This window comes from Eleutherodactylus coqui, chromosome 2 (genome assembly GCF_035609145.1).
Source record: "Eleutherodactylus coqui strain aEleCoq1 chromosome 2, aEleCoq1.hap1, whole genome shotgun sequence".
NCBI lineage: Eukaryota > Metazoa > Chordata > Amphibia > Anura > Eleutherodactylidae > Eleutherodactylus > Eleutherodactylus coqui.
Window position 1 is genome coordinate 64,644,961 of NC_089838.1, and position 19,106 is coordinate 64,664,066.

A 19,106-nucleotide genomic window follows, 5' to 3' on the forward strand; every position below is an offset into this window, starting at 1 on the left:
CCTGTTATAATAAGATAACAGCAGAATTTTATTTCTTCTATAGAACAGGAAGTGTCAGACTATTTTTAAAGCTTAGTGGTCGGTGTGAGAACTGCAGGGTATTAGGATTTTTTAAAATCTAGATCCTGACATTGAAAATGGCCAACAATTATTAAAAACTATGCTTAATATAAAAACTTCCTTTATACAGTAGATCATTTTCTGACGTCATATTCCCATTAGTTGAGGAACAGAAGATTTTGCAGCAGATGAACCTCGTGTGTGACTTCATTAGTCCAGGCAGAAGCTTTTTAATGATACTTAGAAGAAGAAGTAACCGGTTTGCCAGTATAGTAGACTGCGTACAAGAACAAAATAGGGCAGTTTCACATCTGCATGGCACCCTCCATCACAGATTCGGCACAAAATAACGGAAGAAAAAGAGCTGCATCTAGGCAGCTGAGCGGAGAGCGAACGGACCCCATTATGGTCAATGGGGTCTGTTTGGCGCTGCTCAATTCGGTCATGAGACGGAGCCTTTTGGACAGGAGGATTTCCCTTTCCTGCTCCTCGAATGGAGTAGGCACCCGGATCTCCCGCTGCAGATATGAAACCACCCTTATGTATATGAAACATGAGCGTAACAGAAGTAGAGCCACACGGGTTTCTTTTCAATACATTTATTGAAAGGTCCAGTTCTTCTAGAGGCACTTTCTCGTAACACTGGCCCTATAGGATACGCCAACCTATAGGCAGCTCCTGCAGTGGTGGGTAGCTCCAGTGTCTGATCACCAACTGAGCTTTAGACATTGTCCACACTGTCCGTAAGCTGCAGCAAGGACCGGTTATACAACCTTTATATATCAGACTATAAATATTACATCCGTACAACATCATTCAGTGAAATGTATCTGATATAGTGGAGGCGGCACCCCTGTCCATGCTCCTGATAGGTACCATATGCCTATAAGTGACCCCAGTACAATTTACTTCTTTTTCTCCTCCCAGTTTCATAGTATTGAGTTGCAGCAAGTACAGTATTATAGCAATGCTCTAATCTCCCTCCTGGCATTAACAGTAGACACTCATGTACCATTAGTAACTTTGGCCATATTTCGGGTTATAGGAAGGAATCTAGAATGCGTCAATTAAAAGGTGTTTTCCAAGTAGTGCCAGAATACACGGGGGTTGGTGCGGAAGCCGCTGCTCTGACCTCTGTTTTGTAGCTAGCACTCATAACCGCAGCCTGCAATTAAGAGCGCAGCTCCTATTGATGTCAATGAGAGCTGCGCCTGCAATTACAAGGGCCGGCCACTACGTGGGTAGGAGCAGTAGCTTTCACTCCGATGCCGATGTACCCTGGCACTGCCTGGAAAACCCCTTTAAAGACACGGATGGGGGCCAAGATAAATCAGCAAATGTCTGATTTTATAGGTTAAATTAATATAATTTTTTTAAAATAACTTAAACAAATGCAAACTTCTGGTGGCTGTATACAGTATAGAAAAAACACGAACCTCGGCAGCACAACCGCAATTGTCAAAAGGCTGATTCGCATTCTGAGCTTATGTGTGATAGTTGTGTATTGCTTAACACTGAAGAGTTTGAGCCCCTGAAAACTAACATTGAAACATCTTGCGGCACCACTTAAAATGTATCTAAAACTAGTAAAGTGCATTTTTTTAAACATTTTTTTTCTCAAGAAAATCCACAGGACACTCGCTCAGGCTTCTATACTCCACCCGCCAATGTGCGTGCTCGTGTTAATGGCTGATGTGATGCCGCTAGGGGTGTATTCACATGGCTATATGTCATTTAAAAACAGTAGCAGAAGCATCAGAGGGGAAACCATAGGCTACAGCCATGGGAACGCACCCTTATCTTATGTCCAGACAACATACCATTACGAGCACAATCTTCACTGCAGACATTAGTGGCCATGACGGACTGAGGGCGGCGTCACACGGCCGTGGGTGCAAAGGCATTTGCGTACGCTAAATACAGAGAAAAGAACCCATTGATTTCAATGAGTTTATTCTAATAAGCGCATTTTACATGTGTATTTCATGCTCGCGCAAAATAAAATAGACCATGCTCAATTTGCCTGCGTTTTGCACAGCAAAAGTGCTATTGAATCTATGCAGGTGCTAAAATTCGCACAGGGAAGGGTGTGACACTGCGCAAAATGCAGGAAAAAGAAGACAGCTGGACTTTATTAGGCTTAAATAGCCAATAAGGTCTATGGAAAGGGTCACGCGTGCGTGCGTAAAAATGACAGATGCGCATACATGTACTGCAATGTACTGATTATGGTCCTAATATGCTGCGCTATGGCAAGTGTATTTGCTCATACGCTCGTGTGATGCCACCCTAAGGGTACTTTTACACGGGACGATTGTCAGGTACAGAAGTGCCAACAGTTGCACCAACAACTATCACTCCTGTGCTTTCACACCAGAGCTAGAGATGTTCAGTGAATGAAGGCGGGGGGCGCTGGAGATCTCTTCTGGCCTTCGCCCCCCATTGACTGTGAACAGGCAGTAGATTAAAGATGAAGAACTCCCTGTTTACACTGAACGAGAAGTCACTCATTAGTCGTTTGGTTTCAGTGAGCCAAAACAAAGTGACCAGCGACTAACAAGCGATTCCTCATTTAGTACCCTGTCCGGTGCTGCTCTTACACAGGACAACCATTGGTGAAAATTGCTCCTATTAGTGTTTTTTTTGGCCAATCCTATATAAAATATATATATATATTTTGGCTCATGTAAAAGTGCCCTAAATCGTCTTTTGTTGCTGGAAACCCTGATGTCTTCATTATATGTCATTGGGCCTGTCTGTAACTCTCCATGACGAACTGACTTTGCAGTTGATGTCCGACACAGTATGGCTGCTTGAGAAGTTCTTTGGGTTAGACTTGTTAAAGAATATTCCTTGACATCTGACCGAGAGTTACAAGTCAACGTACAGTAGCTGCTGCTACTGTAAAACACCTCATTAGCCCTCCTGCATAGTCTGGCCCACAGACTAGACCTTACAGTGAAGATACAGCAGTCATTGAGGTGTGGGGTCCTATAAGCCTGAGTCCATCAGATTTCACATTTTCGCTTGATCTCCTACTGAAGAGTGCTCCTCTCGTCCCGTGCATATTCTCCAAGTACTCCTCTCTATCGTGTTTCTTGTTTTTTTTTGTCTTTTGAAGTTTCAAAACTGAGAAACAGAACTATAAACTAGCTGCCATGTAAGCTGTAGGCTTCACATTTAGTGCATTCCAAACATACGCCATTCTCCGTATAAAATATTCACACACTTCTTTTCTCCTTTTTGACTCTGCAGAGGAAATATAAAGCGCATTAATATATATATAATGGTCCAGTCTGATTTCTTCTACTTAGGTAATTGAAAGTGTAATAAGGTAGAAATCCCATTTTTGACAACAGATACATAGGACCTTCCGCATATCCTTATACACTGCTCGCCACTTCCTGAGAGCAGCTGCCAGGCATTGAGTGTCTACATAAAGTTACACTAAAGCCTCAGGCCATCTTCACTTCAGCATGAAGGTTTCCAGTGTTATGCTCTACTTTTGGGAGTGGAAAAGACCCATTGCTTATTGTGGGGTCTGTTTTGTTGCTGGCGTTATTCCAGATAGAATAGTGCAGCATGAACTATTGTGTCTGCGATTTTCATGGAATTCAGTGACGGAGGTCTTAAACGCTGATGTAATCAAATCTCTAGAGCGCCGGTCATGTCCCCACAGAACCATAAACCAACTTATCAGGGAAGATGATGGGCAGCTGGGCAATGTAGATTTAATACTCGCCTGCTCTCCCGATCCTGCGCTGTCATGCGTTTAATTCTGTGCACAGCATGAAAATATGACTCTTCCGATTGCCATGTATGCTCTCTCTCATAGAATTGTATGGGAGAGTAGACACACAGCAATCTGAGAGGAGTAAGATTTTTGTGCCACGCAGACTTCAGCGGGTGCTAGCGTAGCATCAGGAAAGCAGGCATATAAAAACTACATCAGCCGGCTCCCCGTCATCTTCCTTGACTGCACCATAACTTTGTATAATATTTATACCATATGGTGACGCATTTTTTTATACTTACCCGATCCAGTGGTGTGCCCCTCTGAATTTGGCATAAAAATCCGAGTCCCGTACATGCACTATCCTATGCATGTGTATGGGAGAGTGTGCGCTCAAAACTCTGAAAACTGTCGGATTTTCATGCTGCGCGCCGACTTCAGAGGGGCACATCGCTGGGCCACGGCAGCAAGTGAGTATAAATAATACCTCACCCGACTCCCTGCCACATCCCCTATCAGCGCCATACCTGTTGCTTCTCTAAATTTTTTTAGGAATTTTATCTATTTTAAAAAAGTTTGAGAGAAAAGGCATATTTTTCTAAACTGGATTTTTTTTCCTTTGTTCCCCCACTTTTTTATGCAATTTTTTTAGTCCCTGAGCAGGACTTGAAGATGTGACCACTCGATCACTAGGATAGTACACTGCATTACTTATGTATTGCATTCCACTAAGCCTATGACAGCAGCCTACTAGACTACGGCAAAGGTAAGTTCTAATAGCTTGACTTTCATAGCACACATGGAGGCCTTTTTCAGTCTTCCAGCTGCCATTGGAACCTAGTGATATCTTGCGATCACACTGTGTGGTGTCAATGGGTGACAGAAATACTCCTCTCCCCCTGTCATCTGCTTACATGCTGAAGTTGCTATTGATTGTGGCATGAAAGGGATTAAACTGCCAGTATTTGAGGTTTCTCTGCATCTGACAGTTAGAGCAGGAGCCTGGCTGTCAGTAGTCAGCTAAGCCACCGCCTTTAAAATGTATGTATTAAAAGCCCATCTGTGTGTTCAGTAAAAAGGCGTATTGGCCGACACTTGTTCCATAGCATCATACCATGTGGCAACTACTTCCCATAGATGTGCCACTTAAGCTGTCCATCAGGAGCCAAAGGGAGATGATGATAGGGAGTGTTTAGTGAAGAAACCACAGGACCACTCACTCATTTTAAAACGTTCCATCGGACTGCGCTCATCCAATCAGCATATAGCGTAGAATGGAATAGAACGATTTCTGGGTTAATGCCCCAGCATGAGCAGCGTGGGAGGTATGTTCACCTTTGTGTCGGCATTCTAGCGTTTCTACCATTTCAGTAGGCTAAAAGTGCTGACGGCCTTCCTTTAATGCCCTGTAAAATCTAATTCCAGAGGATGATCAATTACCTTCATTGGGTTTCAGGAGCCCGATTCTGGAATTGTGGGAAGATGTGCTATTCTGTAGTAACTGTGCTTCAGCTGTCTCGCTGTGCGGCCAGATACAATCCATTTAAGCTTTTGAACATTTGGCTTTGAACATTTGCTTGAAGAATATTCTGCAAGGCACTTTGATACAAATTCTTTCCAGCAGATTAGGTCTCTGCCGCCGATCTGGAAATAACAGAGTAAAGTGTTAACACTAAATGACTGCCTATTCTGCTGTTTACTATGGAAGGTATAAGGTATAAATAATACCCATAGGGCATCGGTCCTGACAGTCATTTATATACCACAGAGTATTGTAACAAAATGTAGCCAGAAAGCCCAAATGTTAATTGGATTGGATAAATACATTGATGAATCCTCTGACCTTGGAATGTTTCTGTAGACTTTCTATTGCATCTGTCAATTCAAGCAGCTTCTGTTCCTGCATCTCAACTGCCAATATAGACAACGCCAACAATGAGGGCTAAGAGAGACAGAAGGGAACAATATGTCAAATATTGAAACACACGCTGCTAATATTTCCATTGCAGAGATACATTCACATTGTGGATCTGACCAGACTGCAATAATGGCTTCTGTTTTTACAACATCCATTATGAATATAAAGGATTTCTTTCGACACAACTTGATGGATCTCTTTGACCTTTAATGGGTCCATGAAGTTTCCATTGTTTGTCTTCATGGGGAGCAGCATAGCTCTGTCCAAAAGTAATGAAAACCTGACGGAATGAAACCTAACAGCAATGTGAACTGATCCTCATGAAAGCCACGATCAGAGGGATCTGAGCAACTGCTTTCACCCACGTATGGATGGCCAATGTAGATGTTAATATTGCTGCTGGTTCCAGAAAACCCTGATTATATCAGTCCTGAGATTCCAGTTTTTGGAATGCTTAATAAAAGGGTTTTTCTAGATATCAACCACCTTATAGATAGGATAGATAATGAGCGTCATTCACAAGTGTGGGGACCTCATCGCTTACCAGTCATGCAGTGAGAAGAACTATGAGTAGAGCGGTAGTCGAGCATGCATGGCGCCAATCTATTCAAGGTCTACGGGGCTGAGATAGCCAAGTACAGCGCTTAGTTGTTTGTCAGCTCTATAGAAATAGAATAGAGTGGCAGGGCAGTACTCAACTGATGCTCCATTCAAACTCCTCCTAGGGACCCCATTCTAGTGATTGGTGTTACTTGCAGTGAACAGACATTTATCTCCTATCTTTTGGCTAGATGATAAATGTCTATTGTGAGAAAATCCCTTTAAGAAGTCTTGATAAGCCTATCCATATTATGAGTCAAACATGGAGGATCACAGAATTTACCTATTTCTCTTCCTTGACCTACCTTTGCTTTTGAGAAGCCAAGCCTACAATGACAAGCCTTAAGATTGGTTTCAAGACGTTCCAATGTAAAGAGCTTTTGCCTGAGAGGAGGGAGAAGAAAAACGGTTAGGAAATTATGAAGCTCAATTATTGAATAACGGCCAGTGTATCTGTGGAGATTTCTATAATCAACACCTAGAGATATTCAGATTGATTTTATTACAAGGTTGGTGTCCCCTTCACTATACCCAGGACACCTACAGGCTTGTAGGTTAGTCTTACCTCTTTTCCACTGTGTAGTATGGCTTCGTTCTACAGTTTAACACCTTAACGACCAGCGTGATTTGGCCCTAAGTGACCAGATGCTTTTTAGGGTGCGTTCACACGAGCGCATAAACGGCGCGTTTTTGCGCCCAATGGTATAAACGTGACCATCTGAGGCATTGGTTTCCAATGTATTCGTTCGCACGGGCGATTTTACGGCGCGTAAAAACGGCAACCCGAAAAAAAAACGGAACATATGCGACCGAAATACGCGCCAACGCATATTCGATGGCCGAAAAGATAGTTTGCAAAGTAGGAACAAACGATAATACGCTTTCTAGCTCTGGTCATGATCGCCGAAAAACGTTCTTTCCGGCGATTAAACACTGCGCACGTGCGAACGTAAATACGCCTACGCTCGTGTGACCGCGCCCTTAGACATTTTACACATGTGGTGTTTTAATAGCCCTAGTTTCTTTTTTTGGGCCACCAAAATTAGTTTTGCTACTTTTTGTGTGACATACTGATGTAGCCAAGTTTAGCTTGCCTCCTAACACATTATGATACTTCTGTGCCACATTTAGTTACCCTTTTGATTGCTTTACAAAGGGTTTTTGTCTAAGGAGAATACTAACTTTCTAATGCCATAAGATAAGAACTGATAAGTTATCAAGTTATGTTAATATCGCCTACATTGGTATTGGACTGTTTTTTTTTTTTAATACAGTTTTTCAAATTTTCTTTTTTATTATGGAAATTCTGTACAAAAAGTTAAAAATGTTTTTATTTATAGCTCTTCATGTCTAAAATGAGTATATTTATGCTACAATAAAGTACAGAAATAGGTTCCCAATTTTGTTTTGGTCATTTAATATATAACTTGTATAGTCTCGGAATACAGGGCAGCTATGGCAATGGTCTGGATTAGCACAGACTGAGGGTGTTTTTTTTAATAAGCATTTCTTCTTTTTTTTCTTATTTTTGTAAATCCTTTTTAACATGTATGTCCCACATGACATGATAGAAGTCCTCTGGGAACATTCTTTTTTTTTATTTCATAATTTTTCACTGTAACTGCAGCATCCATAGGAGCCCTAGTTACAGGTGAAAACATCCCCCTATGGTGATATTCGCCACTGACAAGAGTTGAGCTGGGTTTGCCAAGACCCAGCAGCTCTGCAGTGCTGGGGGACATCAGCGATCACCAGGTCCAATAAAGGCAATGCTACTGCCATTTTCTCTATTCAGTACATACCATGTTTCCCTGAAAATAAGACCCTGTCTTATATTAATTTTTGCCCCAAAGGTCTTATTTTCGGGGAAGGTCTTATTATACTTACCTAGCAGGCTCGGTCCAGGTCCCTCCTGCTGCTCTCCACAGCTCCGATGTGCTTCCCGCAGTCCTCAACTGCTCATACAACATCAATTCCTGGTTACGGGATTTATAAATCCTGCATACAGGAAGCAATGGCTATGATTGGTTCTTCGACCGCTGCAGCACTGGATGAACCAATGCGATGGCTGTGATTGGTTTATCCAGCGCTGCATTGATTGGTTGAGAAGTAGTGGTGAAACCAATTGACAGCCATCACAAGATAGAGGCGGGATTTATGAACTGGCCGAGCCGAGGCCAATCACAGTCATCGTATTGGATCATTCAATGCTGCATTGATTGGTTGAGCAGCGGTCAAAGAACCAATCACAGCAATCACATCCTGGAGGTGGGATTTATGAATTCCATAACCAGGAAGTGATGTTGTACGAGCGGTTGAGGACTGCGGAAACCACTCCGAAGTGCGCTGAACCTCTAGAGAGCAACGGGTGGGATCTGGACTGAGCCTGATAGGTAATGTATTTTTATTTTTTTATGTACTGTAACTAGGGCTTATTTTGGGGGTAGGGCTTATATTTCAAGCCTCTTCGAAAAAAAAAAGAGACTAGGGTTTATTTTCGGGGTAGGTCTTATTTTCAGAGAAACAGGGTAACACTCATGTAGTACCACTTAGACCGAAAAGAGAACATGGAAGCTGTTACAAACTACTTCTGTCTTCTCCTCAGGCATCTGACAGCCAGGCACCTGACGTGCTCCTGCTAGATAGTAGGAACCTAAAACATTCACCAGTGGTATGGATTTAAAGCCCAGGACAAAGCACCCTTATACGGTTAAGAATGTATGTCTGAGTCTGCTGAACAGAACGGAGAGAAATAAATCGCACCAGATATGCTAACACTACACCACTCAGTGAGCCCTTGCAGCCAAAGATGGGTCACATCAATGTTTCCACCAACAGGGTACTAGAGCCTCCATGCCCCCGTATCACATCTTGGATCCAAGCTAGAGGCGGTGCAACAGGGCACTGGAGCCTCCATGCCCGCCCATATCGCATTTTGTATCCAAGCTAGAGGTGGTATAACAGGGTACTAGAGCCTCCATGCCTGCCCTTATCACATCTAGTATCCAAGCTAGAGGTGGTACAACAGGGTACTATAGCCTCCATGCCTCCCGTATCACATCTTATATCCAAGCTAGAGGCGGTACAGCAGGGTACTAGAGCCTCCATGCCCCCCCGTATTACATCATGTACCCAAAGCTAGAGGCGGTACAACAGGGTACTAGAGCCTCCATGCCCGTCTGTATCACATCATGTATCCCAGCTAGAGGCGGTACAACAGGGTACTAGAGCCTCCATGCCAGTCTGTATCACATCATGTATCCCAGCTAGAGGTGCTACAACAGGGTACTAGAGCCTCCATGCCTGTCTGTATCACATCTTGTATCCAAGCTAGAGGCGGTACAACAGGGTACGGTAGCCTCCCTTCAGGTGTTCAGTTTTCCGCAATAAATTCTCCTTTTGCTCTGATATTGTAATTACTTACTTATTTCAACATTACAATCACACAGAGAAAGTTTTATTCCGTTCCAATAACTCCTTCTAGATGCTTGATTTTTTTATTTTTGACGGTGAGTGTATATTAATTCAGACTTCTAAAAGACTTCGCTAATCTCTCATTTTCATCTACAGCAGCATTCCCAGTTCTGCTGGCTTCTAAGCTGAAATTCTGCTGCATTACCTCCCAGAATGCATTGCATAACAGAGATTTCCATTACTGGAGCTCAGCCTTGCTGCTAGAGACCTGCCTGTTGACAGACTGGTTCTGGTATCGAGAATCAGCAGAAATGAAGGCAGCTCTGTGCTATAATACAGTCTGTACTATAACTCAGGATCAATTCAACAGACGTAATGTGTTCTACAAAGTTACTTGACAGACACAATATAGTATTTATTACACACTTTCAAGTAATCTCAGTATTGATAAGTATTTACCTTTCACTTGGCAAGTTCTCAATAACAAGGGAATGGTAAAGTTGTAACAGGTGATATGCGGTTGTAGCTTTCACCTTCCAGCCCAACTTTTCCAACACAATCTTCTCCATCCGCATCATGTCACACACAGTGAACTTGTACTGACTTATTCTGATCAAATCAGTTGCCAATGGAACGTTTCTTTCTTCTTCTGTGTTTTTTACAGCCAAGTAGAAGCATGTTAAGCCGACACAGCCCAGATGTTTTGGTTGTACCTGAAATTAAAGGAAAAAAAACAAACATTAAGCATTTGCATTTCTGGTCTATTTCCATTGTTCGGCTCAAACCTCGGAGTCAAACAGTGGAAATACTGGACCCAAGTGGCGCTCAACTGACCTCATTAACTATATTGGGGTAAGTCTTCCATAAAAAGTAATTTCTGCCACAGCTATCATAACTAATAAGAAGTGAGCATTTAGTGTGGGAACATAATCTACATTTATTCCATAAGCAAGACTTGTATTACGGTTACAAAAATGGTTCTTACCCTCATTTTGGCTAAAAATCGGTCCAAAAGGTTCACAGCTAATGAAAAGGTTTCTGTACTGAAACCAAAGAACTGAGTTAAGCTAAGTAAATCTTTCACTTCAAAGTCACGAAGTCTGGTAGTCATCCGAAGGCCATTGTCGTGAGCAGCTTCAATCAACCGTAAACCGCAAGCTTTTGGCTGACATTTCAGTTCCTGCTCCAAGAGTGAGTCCAGCTGGTAAAGAAGGTCTTGAGCTTCTGATGTTACAAGTGTGTCAATCATCTGAAATAAAAGTAGAAGAGAAATTAGACACAGCAATGTCCTGTATGCATATTGATCAGAACAAATGTAAGGATATTAATTTACAGGACGACGATGTTCAACTGATGTCTGAAGAGCAACAGTTGGCGCTCAGTTGTCTGCTGCGCTCTAAAGGAAGGCAGCTTCATAGGGTGCCGCTACCTTCCTCAGGATTGTGGTTACACAGGAGGCACATTTGTACAAAGGAATGTTCTGCCCAACCGTACAGTACAGAGAAGCTCTAATGCTCTTTGTACATGGGCTGCATTTACAGTCTGATATAACGAGCGCCAATACAGGGGCCAAGAATCAGCTTATGAGGACAAACAATTCACCAATACGATTGTCCGTCCACATCGGTTGGATGTATACCTCCATGTTCACACAAGGGGATGTACCACTGAGGATTTTTAAGCTTACAGAAGTGAGCACTTGCTTATTTCTTGGTCAAACGTTTCTCAATTTACACAACCCAATTTTTGGGTGAACGAGCGTTTGGAAGAGTGCTCAAGCCTGATAATGGCCCGTGTAAAAGAACCAGAAGGCCTCGTTTGCATCTGTGTCAGAAGTTCCGTTCTGATAATTCAGTCTTAGGGTCCATTACACGGGACGACTGTCAGGCAATTGATGCCCAACACTCGTCCTTGTGTGTCCGCACTCCTGTGCTGTCACACGGGAGCTACTAGTGCTGGCTCGCTCACGGAGCAGCCAGCAGGGGGTACGGCAATGCAGGAGATATCTCTCCTATCGCTCCCCCTCTCCTCTCCATTGACATAACACAGCGGCTGTTCAATACTGAACGGCCGCTAATTAAACTGAACGATGAGCTCATTGTCCATTATTTAATGAGCAATGAGCTTATCACTGGTAAATTAGGAGTAAAAGAGTGCAGCATGCAACACAGTTTTTTTCCAATAAAATGCCAGACCCCATTTTAGTCATTAGGGACCATTGGGCACTGTTGGTGTCCGACATATGTCGGATCCAGCACTCCTGTTAACTAACTAATTCTACTCCTAAAATAGAGCAGAACAGACAGTTGGAACACTATTTAACACTGATGTGAATGAAGGCCGTTATAAGCTTCTTTGTTCTCCAACTGTTACGGGGGTAGTGTGGTATTTTCCATTCTCCAAAAGTTACGATATATATATATATATATATATATATATATATATATATATATATATATATATATATACACACATTTCTCTATGTGTATATATGTATAGGCTTGCATAATGTATATAGCTATGTTTTTCTTTTGCTGAAAACAAGAGCAGATCTCGAAATCAAGTTTTCATATTTTCCCCCATGCTTGTGGGAAAAAATTAAAACATGTTCTTTTATATTTTTCTCTAGGAATATATTTGTTATGCATTTGTAATATTATTAGTAAGTTATTTCAGAAGAAAAAACAGATATAGCCTTGTAAACAACCCTTTTGTTTGGCCTACTAAGACCATTTGTGAGCTAAAAGCCTTTTGAACAACCCAACACTCAATCATGAACATGTGTTTGCCTGAACATTTGGCTATGTAAAAGGTACAATGGAACAACCATCGTTGGCTGATATATTCAGCAATCACAAAAATGCTTATTGATTGGCTGCACATCAGACATATAGCCAGCCCATGGAGACAAATAGTAGTTACGATTGTTCGTCCCCATAAGCGATTCTTAGCCTGTATATTAAAAGTAAACTAACGCCAATTGGCATGCTTGTCAATAGGCACTCATTACAACAGGCCAAGAATTCAGCCCATATAAAATCACCCTTAGGGCGGCTTCAGATGACCGTATATCGGCCAGATTTTCACGCACGGCCAATATACGGTGTCCCTCTCTGCAGGGGGAGGAGGCTGGAAGAGCCGGGAGCAGTGCTCTGCTCCGCCCCATCCCATTGCAAATAGTTCCAGGGGGCGGGAGCTCAGTGCACTGCTCCCGACTCTTCCAGCCTCCTCCCCCTGCAGAGAGGGACACCGTATATCGACCGGGGGCGTGAAAACCCGGCCAATATACAGTCGTCTGAATAAGCCCTCAGCCGTAGTAATTTCTGTTTCTGAGAAAGTTGAGTAACAGCACATAAAGTTGAAATTACAGAACCACCACTTGCTTTAATGCCACATTTCCAAGACCCCGAGCTACCAAATTTACTCAATTATGCACAGATACCGCTCAGCATCAGAGCTAAGCACTTAAAAGGAAGTCAAGGAGCAGTTTTACGGATGCTAGGTAGGGCCACGGGTGCGAGGTGTCGTCATACATTTCTGCAGGTTTTTACCATCAGCAAGAAGTGCCCCTAAAGTGTCCTCCACTCCGTCCATTGAGTGTTTCCACAATTCTGAGTAATAGCTATCGTGGTCCCCAGACTGGATACGTCAGCTATCAATTAGAGCTGTGGAGGAGCTTCATGGACATAGCGAAGGGCACTTCAAGGTGATGTCCTGGCCTCATAGTGCTTGTACCTGTGGCACCCCATCAAGTAAAGCTTTCTTAGTGCTGGTGAAATCCTACACAAGGTATGATGCCACCTTTCTCCTGGCCCTACTTAGCCCTGTCAGCGGTTTTGCATTGCCCGATGCAAAGAAGATAATTGTCTTATTTCTTCAAATGAGATGAACAGCCCACCCCGTGCAATACTGTCACAGGCAACGGAAGGGCCATACCGTGTAACCCGGTGTCGGAACCGAGCTGGAGTGGAGATTCCAACACTGCTGAGTGGGGTAAGTTCTTCCCCTTCCTGGACAACCCATTTAAGCTGTTCAAGATTCTACAAACGCTGAGAGACAACTCCTGTGACATCTGCAATGTTGGCCATGTTGGTTTTTAAACATGTCTTGTTTTCTTTAGGGTGGTTTCACATCTGCATTGGAACCTCTGGTCAGAAGTTCTGCCGCAGATCTGGCTCAAAGTACCGGGAGAAAAAGTGCTGCAATCTAAAAGTCGGGCATTTGAGTAGAAACCAAACAGGCCCAATTGTAGTCAACGGGGTCCGTTCTGCGATTTTGGGTTCCGTCCTGAGATGGAGCCGTTCGGCCAGGGCATTCCCCTTCCTTGTATCCCGAACAGAGCAGGAAAGTTGAACCCCCGACGCAGATGTGAAACCACCCTTACTTGTATCCTTTGCAGGGTGTTCCATTGCGTCGCTGTCTCTCTGCCTTGCCATATAGGTTGTCACTCATGCTTCCCAGATTGGGAGTCCTATTAGGCTACATTTACACGGGTGAGTGCGATATCGAGCAGAGAAACCCGTCCCAATATCTCGCTTGTCAACGTTTTACGTTTCATGCAAAAATGTCTTGCATCACTTCTGTGAAATTGCTATCCCCCGGCACTTGTTTCACACGCCAGAGGATCGGCAAGTATTTCCCATTGAAACATCACATTGAAACCATGGTGATGCGTTTCGAGGAACACGAAACATAGGACATGCAGCTTTTTTTTCTTTACCTTGCACCATCACTGAGGGAAAACACCGCTCGTATGTATGACTCCATTCAAAAGAAGAGAGTTCATATTTGCGCAAGTTTTGCGCTCATGTAGCCTAACTACTATAAAAATAAGTGTGACAGAAGTGCTTAAATTTACCAGCAACTAACTAAAAAACAGGCCAAGATCAGCGGGCCGTATAACGTTCTCCTAGGTACACATGGTGACCTCCGCTTATAGGGGCCCGGACATTATTTCGTGTTCATGTAGCAGCACTATGTAGGAATCATTTCTTCCTTGCCTTCCAAGTACGGCGAGCCTACAGCTCACAGACTTTTCATTCCCTGGCTCAGTTGCCTTTAAAGCGTCATGGCCAGGCCTATTGAAACAGAGCAGCTGCTGCTGACACTGGTATGAAAGTTCCCAGCCCATCCCCCTCCTCCATGTCAATGGGCTGACACCTTAGCCACACCTCCATATGATACAGCAGAAGCTCCACCCCCTCATGATATCACTGCAGCCTGAAACACCCCCCTCCAGCTAGAGAGGACAAGCCGAGACTTGTCCTCCATGTAGAAATGAGGAGACCTCGGTGACATTTTATGTAATACAGCATTATTTCTAGTCCTCGTTACACGAGGTGGTTCTGCTTTTAGTACTGCAGTAGAATAACGAGGTCTAGTAGGTTGTATTAGATTGGGGCCTGCAGCTATAAGCACCCACCGCCATACATGCATGCACCTCAAGAGCTTGCAATCTAAAGCATTATACGCTTCCCTTTTTACCACACTTCAGTATACGTATAGGTTCATCGCTGTCGGTAAATTACAAACCAAATCGTCAAATTCACGTTATCCCCACAAGAGATTTCCTGGAGCCGCTGCGGTGATTTTTATGCACATTTCATCACAAATGCAGAAATAAAAGTAGTTGCAACATTTAAGTACCCCCCCCCCCCCCAACCCAAGTGTGTTTAACCCTTGTGACTCACCTTTTATCGGGTGCGGGAGGTCGTTGTCTTAAGTAGTTACAGAAGTAGTTTTTGCTATCTTGGCGTTGCTTATTCTCTTATCACGGCTTTATGTATCCTAGAAGAACTTCATTCGTCTGCACAGGACGATGAATTAAGCTTCCCTCACCCGATGAAATGACTCTTTACCCCTCAACAACTCCTTTACCAAGCTGACTGAAGAATAGTGCCCTGACAGCCTTTTATATAGCCAGGCACGCAGCCAAGCCCTGAGCTTTCTATTGGTTACTGTTCTGCACACTCATTCCCCACATTCTCTTAGCTTAGTTGATGCAGAACGCCACCTACTGCTGATTTTGTATAAACTCATTGTAAAAAAAATACTCCCCTAGACAGAGTCAAATGAAACTTTCTCTGTGTGATTGTCATGTTGATATAAGTGATTATAATATCAGAGCAAAACGATTATTAACTGCAGAAAACTGACCTTTTGCAGGGAGGCTCCTGTACCCTGTTGTACCGCCTCTAGCTTGGATACAAGATGTGATACAGGGGGCATGGAGGCTCTAGTACCCTGTTGTACCGCCTCTAGCTTGGATACAAGATGTGATACAGGGGGCATGGAGGCTCTAGTACCCTGTTGTACCGCCTCTAGCTTGGATACAAGATGTGATACAGGTGGACATGGAGACTCTAGTACTCCGTTGTACCACCTCTAGCTTGAATACAGGATGTGATACGGTGGGCATGGAGTCTGTAGTAGTTTGATGTACCGCCTCTAGCTTGGATACAAGATGTGATACAGGCAGGCAGGGAGGCTCTAGTACCCTGTTGCACCGCCTCTAGCTTGCATACAAGATGTGATACGGACAGGCATGGAGGCTCTAGTACTCCATTATACCGCTTCTAGCTTGGATACAAGATGTGATACAGGTGGGCATGGAGGCTCTAGTACCCTGTTGTACCACCTCTAGCTTGGATACAAGATGTGATACAGGCGGGCATGGAGGCTCTAGTACTCTGTTATACCGCTTCTAGCTTAGATACAAGATGTGATACAGGTGGGCATGGAGTCTGTAGTAGTTTGATGTACTGCCTCTAGCTTGGATACAAGATGTGATACAGGCAGGCATGGAGGCTCTAATACCCTGTTGTACCGCCTCTAGCTTGGATACAAGATGTGATATATGTGGGCATGGATGCTCTAGTACTCTGTTGTACCGCTTCTAGCTTGGATACAAGATGTGATACAGGTGGGCATGGAGTCTGTAGTAGTTTGATGTACTGCCTCTAGCTTGGATACAAGATGTGATACAGGCAGGCATGCGGGCTCTAGTACCCTGTTATACCACCTCTAGCTTGGATAGAGAATGTAATACAGTGGGCATGGAGGCTGTAGTACCCTGATGTACCACCTCTAGCTTGGATACAAGATGTGATACAGGCGGGCATAGAGGATCTAGTACCCTGTTGTACCGCCTCTAGCTTGGATACAAGATGTGATACAGGCAGGCATGGAGGCTCTAGTACTCTGTTATACCGCCTCTATCTTGGATACAAGATGTGATATATGTGGGCATGGAGGCTCTTGTACCCTGTTGTACCGCCTCTATCTTGGATACAAGATGTGATACAAGTGGGCATGGAGGCTCTAGTCCTCTGTTGTACCACCTCTAGCTTGGATACAGGATGTGATACAGTGGGAATGGAGGCTGTAGTACTTTGATGTCTTGCCTCAAGCTTGGATACAAGATGTGATACAGGCAGGCATGGAGGCTCTAGTACTCTGTTGTACCACCTTCAGCTTGGATACACGATGTGATACAGTGGGCATGGAGGCTCTTGTACCCTGCTGTACCACCTCTAGCTTGGATACAAGATGTGATACGGGCGGGCATGGAGGCTCTAGTACCCTGATGTACCACCTCTAGCTTGGATACAAGATGTGATTTGGGCAGGCATGGAGGGTCTAGTACCCTGTTATACCACCTCTAGCTTGGATACAAGATGTTATACAGGCAGGCATGGAGGCTCTAGTACTCTGTTGTACCACCTGCAGCTTGGATACACGATGTGATACAGTGGGCATGGAGGCTCTTGTACCCTGCTGTACCGCTTCTAGCTTGGATACAAGATGTGATACGGGCGGGCATGGAGGCTCTAGTACCCTGATGTACCACCTCTAGCTTGGATACAAGATGTGATTTGGGCAGGCATGGAGGGTCTAGTACCCTGTTATACCACCTCTAGCTTGGATACAAGATGTTATACAGGCAGGCATGGAGGCTCTAGTACTCTGTTGTACCACCTGCAGCTTGGATACACGATGTGATACAGTGGGCATGGAGGCTCTTGTACCCTGCTGTACCACCTCTAGATTGGATACAAGATGTGATTTGGGCAGGCATGGAGGGTTTAATACCCTGTTGTATCGCCTCTAGCTTAGATACAGGACGTGATACTGGTGGGCATGGAGGCATACTTGTATCCTGTGGCATATCGGTCCACATTTGCTAAAGTTGAGCCCTTAGGTCGTGTGAACTGTTGAAGCAGGTGCCACAGATGGCCCTCTACGTGTTCTTTTGGCGATAAATCTGGTGACCAGGCGTTCCTGTGACCCCCTTGTGTGTGCGGCTGAGCATCATCCTGCTGGAAAATGTCTCTTGGAAGCCGCCATGATAGGAACATATGTGGCTGCAGCAAGTCCTGAACATATTGCTGAGCTCTCATTGTCCCTAATACTACTTGTAGGGGTGACCAACTGTCATTAGCAATGTACCCCCCAGCCCATCACAGCAGCAGTGGGGACAGTATGCTGCTCCACAGCAAAGGCAGGATTGAGGTGCTCACTCCTAGGTTCCCAGAACATGCCCAAACTAAACCTGGTTTCATCACTGAAGACAACCTGGTTCCACTCCATAGCAGTCCAATTTTGTCATTCATGACACCACTGCAAACGGAAGTGACCATGGGTGTCAAAGTTAGTACACGTAATGGGTGCCGTGAGACCAAGTGTCCTTCGGCAAAGCCCCCGGAAATGGTTCTGACAGACACAGGGGCCTGTAATGATAGCTCAACCTGTCTCTGGATGGCGGAACTGCTCGTGCTTGTCAAATGATCCTCTCTATTGGTGGTCTGCAGAGCCCTAATGGTGATGTGAGTGAGACCTAAGGGCAGGCTCATACGAGTGTAATATAACAGTATATTACGTGCACATGATATGCGGGGAATGGAGTCAATGAAAGTGCAGTCATTTTCATCAATCCATATACACTTGTGTATATTCATTGCGTATAATACGCATGTAAAAAAGAACGCAGCATGTGCTATGTTACCGTGTATTACACATGATAGATCTCTTTTGTTCTCTATGGGTGCATAATAAATGCTGTACACATGCAACTACATTATCTGTGTGTGCCATTTATGCGCAACGTTGCTAAGCAACAGCGCAGGAAATGAAAAAAAAAAACCCAGATCTTCGACAGACGAGCGAATGCGGAGCGTATTTACGCATAAACTAGTCTAAAGTCTTTTTTTTCCCATTCAAACTTCGAGCAGAAAAAAAAAGCTGAAAAATAAAGTAGGACCTTAAAAACATACATGTAAGAAAACATGCGTGTGAGGAAGATAGGGCAAGGCCTATATTTTCTTGCGCTTTGGAATATCATGCGAGAAGCACGGTCTTCAATACGAAACCATTGAAATCAAT

At 44.0% G+C, this 19,106-nt stretch overlaps 1 protein-coding gene across 1 annotated transcript; it reads right to left on the reverse strand.

The window, feature by feature from the left end:
* Positions 1 to 643: 643 nt before the first annotated feature.
* Positions 644 to 15,610, reverse strand: CCNG1 (cyclin G1). The gene is made up of 7 exons (XM_066591076.1): positions 15,416 to 15,610; positions 10,711 to 10,974; positions 10,185 to 10,438; positions 6,617 to 6,695; positions 5,637 to 5,735; positions 5,234 to 5,437; positions 644 to 3,309 (listed from the first exon to the last, which is right to left on the reverse strand). Exons 2-6 carry the CDS (start codon positions 10,972 to 10,974, stop codon positions 5,246 to 5,248), a joined length of 888 nt encoding a protein of 295 aa, XP_066447173.1. The 5' UTR covers positions 15,416 to 15,610; the 3' UTR covers positions 644 to 3,309; positions 5,234 to 5,245.
* Positions 15,611 to 19,106: the final 3,496 nt, after the last annotated feature.